The sequence below is a fragment of the Conger conger genome, chromosome 8, assembly GCF_963514075.1.
Source record: "Conger conger chromosome 8, fConCon1.1, whole genome shotgun sequence".
Lineage (NCBI taxonomy): Eukaryota > Metazoa > Chordata > Actinopteri > Anguilliformes > Congridae > Conger > Conger conger.
In genome coordinates, this window is record NC_083767.1 from 47294813 (window position 1) to 47307248 (window position 12436).

The following is a 12436-nucleotide window of genomic DNA, read 5'->3' on the forward strand; positions in this document are numbered from 1 at the left end:
TCCTTGCTGTGAGGCGTAAAAATATGTTCCCTATTATGTAATTGTTTGCAATACAGCACAATAAACGCAATATGAACAATTCCATTCATAGTACGCATTGCTATTTCTGACTTATTGTTGCTACAATAATCCCTCTAAACATGAAAAGCACCTAATTAAATGTACATATATACATTATTATGGAACTGTGGAATGAAAAGCAGCACGCATAGGGAAAGCACTGTGCTGACGGATGACTGAAAAGGATTTCAGAGGTGAACAGCCTTCGTACAGACATGAAGAAGTATCAAGCATGGTCTCCTGTTGGAAGGGACCAGTCATCATTCCAGCAGGGGGGGGTAGAGGGGTTATGGGGGCAAGATAAAAAGGTTCTTTAAAAAAATCAACCATAGACAGAGGGTTTGATAACTGCTTTCTTTCGTTGAGCTTGTATATGCTGTAACAACTTGGTACAATATGGACACAACTGTCACCAAAACCAGCCAATAAGCCAATGGGTATGCTGTGTGATGTCACTGGACTCCTGGAGAGGGAGGAGTCAGGGGTTCTGGAGGTGGTGTCACTCAGTTGCTGTGGAAACTGGCAGGGCCACCGGGGCACTGGATTGGGCAGCAGGCAGGTAGGCCGTGTTGTCAAAGCGTTCTGCCATGGCTGGGATCTCGGAGAAGTAATTCCGGGCCAGGATGTGTTTGTGTCGTATGCTCCGGATGAACGACGTTCCGTATGCCTGTGGAGGAGGGGGGGGCGGAGGGGTCAGCTGATCGGGAATTATTTCCATCTGGTCCTGGTGTGTGTGAGCTGTGATTAAATGTTTTCTAGCGTTTCTAGCTCAATATAATTTCTCAGCGCCTTTCATATCAATTTTAAATGCCATTCTTCACACACTATTTTCATGACTTTTCACATACTAAAACTACAGCTTGAGTGTTTCAGGTACAGAAAATCCATCACTAGACTCAAGCTTGCTACTGGCCCCTGTAAACAGACTGGACTCAGCTTGAAAGCAGATTTAGCCATTATGTGTTTCTTGAAACAACACGCTAACCTCTTTTTTGTAAAACTGAAGGAAAGCATGTTTTTTTCAGGACTGAGACTGCCACCTTCTGGTGCAAGTACACACATTCTACATTTCAGTCATCATAAGTGTGATAACCTAGGAAAGGATTTGAGATAATTGCACAGTATGGTAATGCGCACACCGTTTAGGGACGGAACACAGTCTGATAATCTGATAAATGTTCACGGTGTGAGAAACGTTAGCGTTAGCGGGCGGAGTGGGAGTACCAGGCGGATGCTCTCCATCTTCAGGTGGGCGGATGCCTCGTCCTTGTTGAGCAGGATGCAGTTCCAGGGGCTCCACTCCTGGGCGCGCTCCCAGCGCACCATCACCAGGTCCCGCATGTCATCACAGGCACTGAGGGCTGACTGGGCCCCCCAGATCACATCCACCAGGTACCGCAGGTCCTGCTCCTGCACCACACACACTGGCCCTGTGAGCCATGCTCTCTAACGCCTTTCCAATTTCACTGCCAATATGCCTGCACACATACACACACACACACACAGACCACGGCCCTGCACACACACACACACACAGACCTGCAGCAGGTAGGTGATCTTGGCCTGGGGCAGCCTCTCTGCCTCAGTGCTGCGCAGGTTCTGGAGGATGTCCCTGTAGAGGGACACGTCGTCCCTGCGCCGTGCCTCGTTGTCCAGCTCCAAGCAGCGGTGGCAGCGGGCTGTCTGACTGCCGCTGATGGACATGGAGAAGCCTGTGCAGGGCAGGTAGTTGTTGCAGGCCTTGCAGCGGTAGATCTTACTCCTCTTCTGCCCTGCCTTCGGGGGCACCTGCTCGGGCAGCCAAAGGAGCATTGGTGTCGGTTATGTTAGTTTTAAAGGCCAGTTTCTAGTCCAGCGACAAAGTGTCATTTGGTTCATACTCTGGGCGACTGCAGTGCATTTATACATTTTGCTATGGAAAACGACCACAATAGACACTAGAACATTCAGGAATGTTCTTTCAGTTGGGCGACACTCAGTCGCCGGACTAGAAACTGGCCTTTACTCTTTAGCTTGCAATGCATTATGTGGAGAATCAGCTGTGTGCTCACCAAGTGTCTGCCATCGATGCTTCATATTTCACAGAGAAATGGAATAACATAAGGACTGAAACCTCAAGTGAAAAGAACTGAAGAGTAGAGATAGCAAAGGTTTCTTCTCAGCTATATCACAAGTATCAAGTGCTGTCACACATGCAGCTTTGAGTGTGAAAGCTTGCCTTAGTGTAAATTCTACTGTGTGCTCTGTTCTGCCAGGCCAATCCACATGCCTGAGAACTGAATGGAGACTGAATGCCCTTACCTTCAGAAGCCTGGCCACTTCAGGGTTGAAGGCTGGCGTTTTGATGTATTGGAGGAAGAGTGTGGAGATCCTCTTCCTCAGACCCTCTAGATTGACACTCTTGACTTCTCGGGCCATGAGGTCATCCTCCCGGGAAATAAGGTCCAAGATCTCCCGTGTCAGCTTGCAGTCATGCTCCTGTCCCCCCCAAAAAAGAAAAAAACACATCAACGTGTCTGGATGTGCACTGTATGACTACTGCATTGAGGCTATGCTGGAAGGTATGGTATCACAAGGAACCTGACCTGCCCTGGTACTTTCCCTCCCTCAATGACTCCTGGAAAGCAGCTGTTTTTGAGAACCAGTGAACTAGCTAGCTTAGTAACATCGCTACAGATAAAGTTTGATTAAATACATGACATAAGAACTGGCTACAAACAGGTATATACACATTATCTGTCATTGGCTGAGCTGAACCTGCATGGCAGACCTTCCAGGCGTCACTGAGGGAAGGAAAGCAGCTGACCCTCGGGCACCTGGCCCACACACGGGGCTCGTGGTCTCCTGACCTTGACGGTGTCCCTGAGCGCCTGCAGCACCCCCAGCCGGTCATCGGGATGGCTGTACGGCGTGTTGAGGCTGGAGTACAGCTCCTGTAGCTCCCTCGCTCTGATGGTGCTCTGTGTGTCCATCTCTGTCACCTTCCCGTCCAATGACTTCCACGCCTTGGGCGCCGCGCACTGGAAACACGGAAAACACGCGGTGAAACAGGACACCGCTACCTGTACGTAGGGGGCGCTGGCCACAGGGGGCAGGGTGTAGTAATGTGGTACATGCCCAACCTTGTCCAGGAGAGCTTGGACGGCCTTCTCCTCGTTCTTCTTGGCTGCCACTAGGCGGTGCTGTCCGATCGAGGCGATGTGCTGGGTCTCCTCGTTCAGCAGGGTGCACAGGGCTCCCTTCCGCTTGGCTCCTTCCTGCATGGCGTCGATGCGCTCCACCTCTTCCTTCCGCCACCCTGGAGACAGACACGCGGAGAGGTCAGTTCTCACGTGAGCGTGTACGCTCACGCGCGGTCTGGCACAAGCGCACATGCATGTGAAACGCACTCTCGAGGGCGCTGTAGAGCAGAGCGAAGTCCTCCTTGGTCTGGGGGTTCATCCTCCGACGGTACTCCTCCTCCACCTGCTTCTCTTTCTCCAGCAGCTTCCTGGCATTCTGGCTCTCCAGCCACTCCAGACGCTCCTCCCTCTCCTGCCTCAGCTGATCCACCTGGCACTTGGCGAGCCAGCGTCTTGCGTACTTTTGGAGAATTAAGATCTGGGAAACGCACGCACAAGCACAGTTGTCTTGCGACACCCAAGCACCCACGCTGCTGTAACTGTGTCGGACACACACACACACACACACACATACGCACACCTGCATGTGTATACAGAAAGCCCACTCATGCACATTGCCCCCCCCCCCCCCCCCAAAGAAAAGAGAAAAAACATACTCCACTTCTACGCAGAATGTGTACATCTAGAATTATTTGAGCATACTACCTGTTTCATATGCAGTTAGAAAATCAAGCCATTTCCAAAGGGTACTGCACAGAGAGAGAGAGACAGAGTTATAGAGTGGTCTCTGATTGCTCACGAAGGAGAACATACTGCCTTCATCTTCTGGAAGATGCACTGCTGGGCTGTGACGTAGGGCCCAGGGGTCACCAGCTTGTCCTCCATGTTGGACACGTAGCAGCCAATCTTGTTAATCTGAGTGGCTATGGTGCTGGAGCACTGCTGGGCCTGGCTCTTCACCTGCACTGTCTGAGATGTCAGAGAGACAGACACACACTGCTCAGTGTACAGAGGGGTTGAGGGATGTGTAGTGCAGGGATCATCAATTCATGGTCCTTCAAGGCCAGGCACTGCTGGTTTTCCACCCTCCATTTACCTGGGAGTCAGGTGTGAAGACAGTCTGCCCAATCAGTAGCACTAATTATTCAGCGAGCAAAAATTATATACATTCTTATGTATAACAATAATTGTCATTTGTACCATTTGTATGATTTGTGCTTAAGATTATGATCACACCTTGGCAATAGTTTATATTGTCATGCCAACAATGTACCCCAAAACAAGCCCAGTCATCACCATGGAAAATAAATCAAATCAGCAGGACCTGGAATATAAACCATTGTACCGGGTGACACTGAACAGTAACAATCATCCAGGGGAGACTGAGCAGTACAAGTAAGAATTTCATTTTGTCATTAAAAAACGTACTTCAAAAAAAGTGCACTAAAATGCACACAAGGAAATTAAATCCAATGACATCTTAAGGGTCATTATTGCGTCATTCCTCTAATGAGCAGGGCAAAGGAACAGCTGGGCGCTGCACATTAGCAGAGGTGAGATCCAGTCACCTCCCTCTAAACTACTCTGAGATCAATGTAAGGTGAAAAACCTCCATCATTATCATTATCATTATCATTATCGACGCTGAAGGTGTCAGGCAGTAGTGCACACCGCCACATCACAGACGCAGCTGCTCGGTCTGAAATGAACACGTCTTCCCAGCGCTGTGAAAGTGATTAAGTGCAATGTTGCACTTAAGTATTAGATATTTACCACGGTAACATGACAATGTGGCCATTGCTTTCATCCAGATGGTCTTCATTAGGCTTTGTGTGTGAAACAAAAGGTAAAGGTCATGCTACTCTTAATTGCTTGCAGTGCATTATGTGGAGACTGTGTGCTCATTTTAGCACTGTTCTTCAGCTTCTTTGTTAATGGCACTTAGACACTTGTTCACATTTCTTCTCCAATATGCATTGTGTAACTTCACATGGTGCCGTTTGTGTTACTCTGGGAGAGAAAATGTGAAAAGTAAAGCATAGGTTAAAAGTTTAAGTCGAAAATAACCTGGGTGTCACGGCAGAATGTCTCCACACCCCTGCCAAAACGTCTCTTGGCCAGGGTCTGCACAGCGCAGTGGTGGAACTCTGTGCCCGTGACCTTGTGTCGGTATCCTCCCAAAAAGGCCTTCCTTTGTGTGGCCCTCTCAATTTCCACCACCACGTCCTGGTACGTGTCCGTTCCTGAGCGGGGGGAAGTGAATACAGCTAATAACCAGAACTGAAGAGGCCTTTTCCATTTCCTAGTGGATAAACGTTGCTACTACCAGCTCACTGTCAGGAAGTGGGCCAGACAGCTCATTAGTTAATCAGTCAAGTGTGCAAGGGACATTACCACAAAACTGTATATTACACACTTCAAGGCAGCTTCCTCTAAATAATTTAAAAAAAATAAAGCCTGTAATAAAGCATTTTTAATAAAATAAAAGGTTGTTGTTGTTTACCTTCAGAGCAAACAGATATCTCCTTTTCTTCTCATGTAATGGTTACGATAGTGTGCCACTTATTTTCACTCTGCTTAACCGTTCAGCCAACAGTATAACAATGAGTCTTTCAAACTAACTCCTTATTACAGGTTCCCTCCGATGCTCCTAGTTCTGTGACGTCTTGTGCAGAACGCTATGCGCTCGTGAGCTCATAAGAAATTTTAATTTGCTCAACAAACGACGAAAACAAAGCGTCGAACATACAGTACCTGCCTGGACCCTGACGGTGATGACGTCCGGCATGTTATACTCTGTCTGGAGTTTAACCGGCCGGATGGGATGGTTTTCGGGGTCTATGGAGGACATCTCGAGTTGGATGGTGCCGTGCGGCTGGACACCCAAATCAACGAGTGTATCCCTGTCCGTAACAACGCTGCCTGCCGAGTAAAAGGCAAACGATAACGAAGCATGCCATCCCTGAAGCATCTGACCAAACCTGAAGCAGATTCACTTCATGATACATGTAGCAGATCGGACATCGTAGGTTATTAGAAAATCTCAACACTTACAACTTCAACGCTTTACTTAATTCTGTAAAGTAAAATAAATCACCATCCTCTCTGCATAATTATGTGATTTCTTACCATCAAGTGACACCTGTATGATGTCCGGTGATATTTTCAGCTCATTTGCGAAGTGATTCTTTAAATCCTGAATGGTAAGGCCGATGGCAAAGGCCAAAGTCATCACGTGGCCTTCGGGTAGGAGCATCTTCACTTAACCAATACAAAACACAAACACTCTACATTTTAGCTATAGCATATACGGAGTTAATTGTATGAATTTCTAAATTAACATTGGCCTACGGGACCATGATAATCCACATTATTTTAACATCATGTATCCACACTTCTCTGAAACCAACTTTGTTTATTGTTTATTGTATTGTTTGTTATAGAATGAACACTGATACAAACACGTATGCTTTGTTTGTGTTCTGATATACATAATAAAATATGTATTACAACTAAGGTAGCTAAGGTAACTAAGGTAGGCTACAGATGTCTTACCTGTGGCCGTTGAGTTCCCAACATCAGCAGCAAATGTCGTTTTCTTATGCACCACAGTCTTGTCTTGTAAACTGACATCATCATGGTCCGAATCATCTACTTCCCCCAGAGCCGCAGTATTTTCTTCTGAGTGATCTAGGACTACTGTCCCATTCTCTTTGTCGCTTATTGGAAACAAAGTTTCCGAGTACAATTCTTGGACTACAGCAGGATGGGTTTCTTCTGTGTTTTCGCTCTGTAGAGCTTCTAAATTAGTCTCCGGTTCAGTTGCTTCAGGTTGTGTTCGATAAGTTTCTTCCAGGTCCTCTACGTGGTCTCCTGCTTCTAAAGTTGACATCTGCTGTCCAGCTATGTCTTTTTCATTTACGATGTCCGAAGTTTCACTGCCCTTTTCGGACATTATTGCTGTTTCGTTGAAAGTGAGGACAGGTAAATATTTCGATGACTTTACGTTTGCCTGCGTTAGCACAATTTCTACACTATCTAGCTAAAAAAGCGGACTGTGTCCAGTTGTCGCTTGATTTTTGATTATGCGAAAACCTACAATGCACAGCATACATTACTCAATGTGTATGCCATTCAGACAATAGAAACATTAAGCGCCTTTATGCTGATGTGCTAATTATTTATTATGTTAGCTCCTGTTTGTACCATTGACCCTAAGTTAGCTCTCGTTGTTTCAAGTCACAGTTCTCTTTAGTGTTTGCCTGCTGTCATGGTAACAGTCACGTGAGCGGTAGTCTCGCGGAGAATAAAATACAATGGATTGGATATCTTTTCTGTGTGAACTATTCGTACCGTTATCTGATTGGTCTGGACGCTGTGTTTAAATCTCTATAACTTTGTTTTTGTTATATCTGGAGTAATTCTTATTCTTGAAACAAACCCCAAAGGGTCATCTTTCAGAAGAGACCAGGATTATGCCTGTAGTCAAAAGGGTTCAAGTGTAGTAACCATTTTATTTTGGGTATATCATTTCTAATCTTGTGTCAAGAAAAGGGGCGATACGGGGGTTAATTAATTAGGTTAATTTAGTGCCTACTAAATTAATACGATTAATACTGCTGTAGTCTATTATGTTCTAGATCTCAATCAGTGTTTTTTTAAATATTTAAAATGTATTTATATTTATAAATATTTTTATATTTTTATATAAAAAGTCCCTTTCATGTCCAGCTGAATGTTTTTCAGACACATAAGGCACTCTATTTAATGCAAAATCGAATTGCAATTCTCCATCCTGTTCTCTGCCACAGTTCAAATTCAAGAATGGAATTGGTATTAAAGAAGCATTTAGAATTAAATTGTGCACAGCCCAGGTGTAGACATGGCCTGCCCAATATCAAAATTCTAAAAGCAATTTGAATTTTCATGGCTAAATTGATAAGAGCGGCAGTAGAACTACTTTATTGCATTACTCCATTACTGTCTGCAACATTCCTTGTGCATGGCAGCCACAGTTGAATTCTGCCACTAACACAACCCCTGTTGTTAATGACACATTCAAGGCTAATGTTATGGAATGCACACATGGATAGCATTGGCTTCAGCTTTACCCACTGTATTTTCTTTGGAATCCCATTTCTTTCTAAAACGTCACCATGGAGAAAGTATGCAGTGCACATTGCTGAGTGCTTTGCATCAACACAACTGCTATTGAAATGAAGTCTTTTCACCTGCGCAAATCCCTCACAGGAATTTGGGAAACACGCGAGGAAAGAAATTAACTTGCTGCCCAGATAAATTGGAGTTAGTGCAGCCTCTGACAATGCATGAATAAACAACTTCGGTTGAATAAGAATATATGTTTTTGTTATGGCAACCAACACATGTGATTTCCTTGTCACATTGTGACAGTCAAAGCATTCATGTTTCAGGAGGGTGTGTAAAAAAAAAAAAAAGGTAGAATTCCATGAAAAACTATGTCCTAGCTTGAGGGAAAAATCAACATTTTCAGTTCTTGATACTGTCACTTATGAAGGTTAAATCTCTGTATCACAGCTCAACTGTATTGGCAGCTAACTTCACTAAATTAGTCAAAGGACACTCACAGAGCAGAACCTTTAAAATGCTTTTAGAAATCAAAAATTTGGTTTCTCAGCAAATTGATTTTGAGTAAATCAAATTGGCTATAGAGCTGTCATTGGACAGAGATTGTCACCTGTAATTACAAAGCTGTTCAGTAATATGTTATCATTGGCAAATAAGCTTACTCATAATGAGTTATTCTGACAGGTAATTGAGTTGTGAACCTTTCAGAGGTACAAATTAACTTTAGTGCCATAATTAACTTCATACACACTGGAATAATGAATGAATTTAATTCTCAGTTATGGCTGTTATGAAAGCAAGCCAGGCTTAAAAAACACCCCCTCATGACTTCATGTCTGGTATTACAAGACTGAATAACAATAGTAGCAAACAATATTAACAAGATAATGTGGCACTTACTGGAGAATGGTTTGAATGCCTCATGTCCCATTATATTTCCCTAAGCTATGAATATCACTGAAGCTGATCCCTTCAGTATCACAGAGGACACTAATATGTATTGACTGTGTATTACCACCTAGCATTCAGCAGTTTTTTCAGGATTCATTTATAAAGCCTTAGGCAAATGGATAAACTGTCTTTATTTTGGGGAAAAATATCATTGTAATATATAGGATAATAGCTGTAATACTTGAAGTCCATCTGCATGGCCATCCCATGGTGGAAGTGCTGGATACTGGGATAAGTAGTGAGTTTGCAGCATTCGATACTACACCACATGCTGGGGCAAGTGTTATATACAGTCTAGGGGTGGTGCAAAGTATAGTTTTATAGTAAGAAAGTGCCGTCAGTTTTCCTAGCGTTACCCATAATGCACTGCCAGTGTAATGGGCATTTAGGGAGTCGTTGGCATTTTTACTTTGCCTTACAAAAGCCATGATTCTGTGACCAGTGTAGTGAACCTGCAGCATGGCCTGAGCTGGCCCCGGAGGAGAAGGCACTTTAAGGGGAGACGGAGCTGACTCCAGCAGCTCAGGAGGGTCTTGTGGAGAAAGTGAAGCTCCGGCCAGGGAAGGGTGTGTCTCCCCACAGCAGTAATGACAAGAATGAGTCTCCCTTGCTGCATGGTAATGATTCTGCTCTACACATCAGGGGTGTCCGAAGAGAAATAGTTGGCTGTGGAGGGTGAGGAGCAGCTGTTTGTGTGCATACTCAACATACCTCTGCTAACTGGCGTCATCGCCCACTGCCTTCAAGTAGTCTTGCAAGTTGCAAGCACATAATGTAGGGCTGTGAGCTACATTTACGACAGCGATTTTTCAAATAAAAACAAGCTGTATTGTTTTTCAGTTAAGACTTTCTGTGCTGTGAGTGAGAACAGTGTGAACCCAGCTAACACAAAATTTACATACAATGAGACTGGAATCTTTTGTCAGTATCATTACATTTCCAATACATGGCAGCAACATTGTGAGAACATTTTGTGTTAGCTGGGAATTGGGTTGTACATCCTGAGTGGGGCTTTTGTAGAGCAAACCTGTTTGAAGAAGTGGACAGGAATATACGAGGCAGTCAAGACGGCTGCAGTGACATCATGATGCCGTTGCTAAGGAACACAGCGTGTCTCTGGGTGAAAGATCAAAATGGTGTGACTCCAATGGTGGCAAAATATGGCTATGCAGAGGTGTTGGAGATTCTCATTTTTCATGGCAAATGAATTCTCGTGAATAAAAACTTCATAACATTACTGTATCATCCATAAACAAATGACCACAGTCTAGACAGACTGCAGCTGTGATTCTTTATGCCCACTAGGGGGTGATGTGAACACACAGTCTGTGGGGAGAGTGTTTGACAGTAGCTGGTTCAGGGAATCCTGATTGTGTTACATTACATTACATTACAGGCATTTAGCAGATGCTCTTATCCAGAGCGACATGCAATGAAGTGCCCAGGGACAAGTGCGGTGAGGACCCTCGAGGAAAGTACAGTTTTGAGTCCTAGCACGATCACATAGATACAATTTGAACCTTTGAATAATACATCAATTTACCAACTTAGTCCACTCCGGCAATGTGGAGCCAATCCCAATCTGACTAATGTGAGTGGACACTTCCCTGTCCACAAGGTAGCTGCATATGGGGGACGTTATCAACAAGCACACTCATCAACTCCCCTTTGTGTCCTGTATAGGCCATGCAGTGTGACTGACATTTCCATGACCCTGCTGTTTCTGTAAACATACTGTATTAGAATGCCTTGTAATGGCAGTTCTGCAAAGCTATTGAGGACTTTTCATATTAGAGAACTGAGTTTTTCTTTGCCTTTGCTCATCAGAAATATGTGTTTAATTTCCCTTTGGGTGTTAGCAACTAAGCTACAAAGAGTCCCTTTCCAGAATGTATTAATTAGCTGTCAATTTTATTTCTTTCATGTATAATGTACTAAATATCCATACAGCAGTTACTTCCAAAAAAAGCCATCTGTGTCAGTGGCCGAAGTCCAGTTCACTTTGCAGCAGATGGAGGTTGCGGCTTTGATGTGAATGCTGTCCTGGAGAAATAAATGAAGAGGAGGTCTCTGTAGCTTGTTGACTGTAACGGAGCTGTCACCTGCACAGAGATCCATCTGAATGCAGGTGCAGTGGATCCACTGCACTACCCCCTAGTGGCCAAGCAGGCGAATGTGAACAGTTGATTCACAGTGGTCAGTGACACTGTGTTCCCCGCTGCTCTGCAGTACTGGCTGAGGGACGACGATGATGCGACTGCTGCTCAACAAGTTGCTGCTTCTACGATGCAGAGAGGTGCTTCTGCTGTCACCATGACAACAGGATGCATATGCAGTGCCCCTGGAAATATGGGACTAGCCAGCTGTAACTAGCCAGCCATAACAAGCAACTACCTGTGCATTTGGGCCTCTCAATTGCTAAACTTGAGCTTGTAGGCCTGAACTTGAGGTTTCATTGATGTTTTGATTTAATAGTCAAATATTCTAATTATGGTAGCCTGGTAGCTCAGATTAAAATGTATTGAAGTTTAAATAAAATGATATTCATGGGCTTCCATGGGACTTTGTGAGTCAAATTCAGGGAATTAACTAAAACTGTGAACAGCATACAAATTGCCTGATGCATATATATTTTTTCTGAGCTCAATAACATCTATAGATTTTCTGCATTGCTTTTGCTGAAATACTGTTTTGAAATACCCCTGGCAGGCATTATAACCTACACAACAGCAGTCCTCAGAAGTCCCATTCATCTACAGAGCCATGAACATTGTGAAACAAAACAGGGTCTTTCTTTCCTTCTTAATTGGAATATATTTTACCTCTCTGATGTATACTATTTTCTCAAACAATTATTTTTTATATTCCTACTTTTTATATATTTTTTTACATCCATTTATGTCAACACCTATTGAAAGATGAAATGTTATGTGTATGTCTTTGTTTTGTATTTTCTAATCATGTTCATATTTTTACAAGCATTTTTTTCCCTGATGTCCTGATATCTAAGGCTGCATCTAGCCCAAAAATCCCCCTGCAGGATATTAAAGGTTTATTTTATCTCATTCTATTCCACACAGTACTTTGCAGAAGTTATTTTACATGCCAGTCTCCCACATTCCTCGTAACATACTTTACGTTTTCAGCACTTTTAGAGATAATGGATGTCTGCAGAAGCCATAACATTTACATTGTGT

General features: G+C 44.0%; 1 protein-coding gene across 1 annotated transcript; it reads right to left on the reverse strand.

The window, feature by feature from the left end:
• Positions 1-332: 332 nt before the first annotated feature.
• On the reverse strand, positions 333-7137 carry iqub (IQ motif and ubiquitin domain containing). The gene is made up of 12 exons (XM_061250678.1): positions 6738-7137; positions 6312-6443; positions 5937-6104; positions 5250-5425; positions 3996-4151; positions 3450-3660; positions 3183-3358; positions 2910-3080; positions 2362-2538; positions 1600-1848; positions 1285-1470; positions 333-727 (listed from the first exon to the last, which is right to left on the reverse strand). Exons 1-12 carry the CDS (start codon positions 7135-7137, stop codon positions 560-562), a joined length of 2370 nt encoding a protein of 789 aa, XP_061106662.1. The 3' UTR covers positions 333-559.
• Positions 7138-12436: the final 5299 nt, after the last annotated feature.

What these genes read in the sequence shown, in the direction of transcription:
- iqub (XM_061250678.1), bottom strand. Translation starts at nt 7,137, where the DNA reads ATGTCCGAAAAGGGCAGTGAAACTTCGGACATCGTAAATGAAAAAGAC. An exon ending in TGGGAACTCAACGGCCACAG is followed by an intron (nt 6,444 to 6,737) that starts GTAAGACATCTG and finishes GTATTGGTTAAG; the next exon opens with TGAAGATGCTCCTACCCGAA. An exon ending in CACCGTCAGGGTCCAGGCAG is followed by an intron (nt 5,426 to 5,936) that starts GTACTGTATGTT and finishes CCCCCCGCTCAG; the next exon opens with GAACGGACACGTACCAGGAC.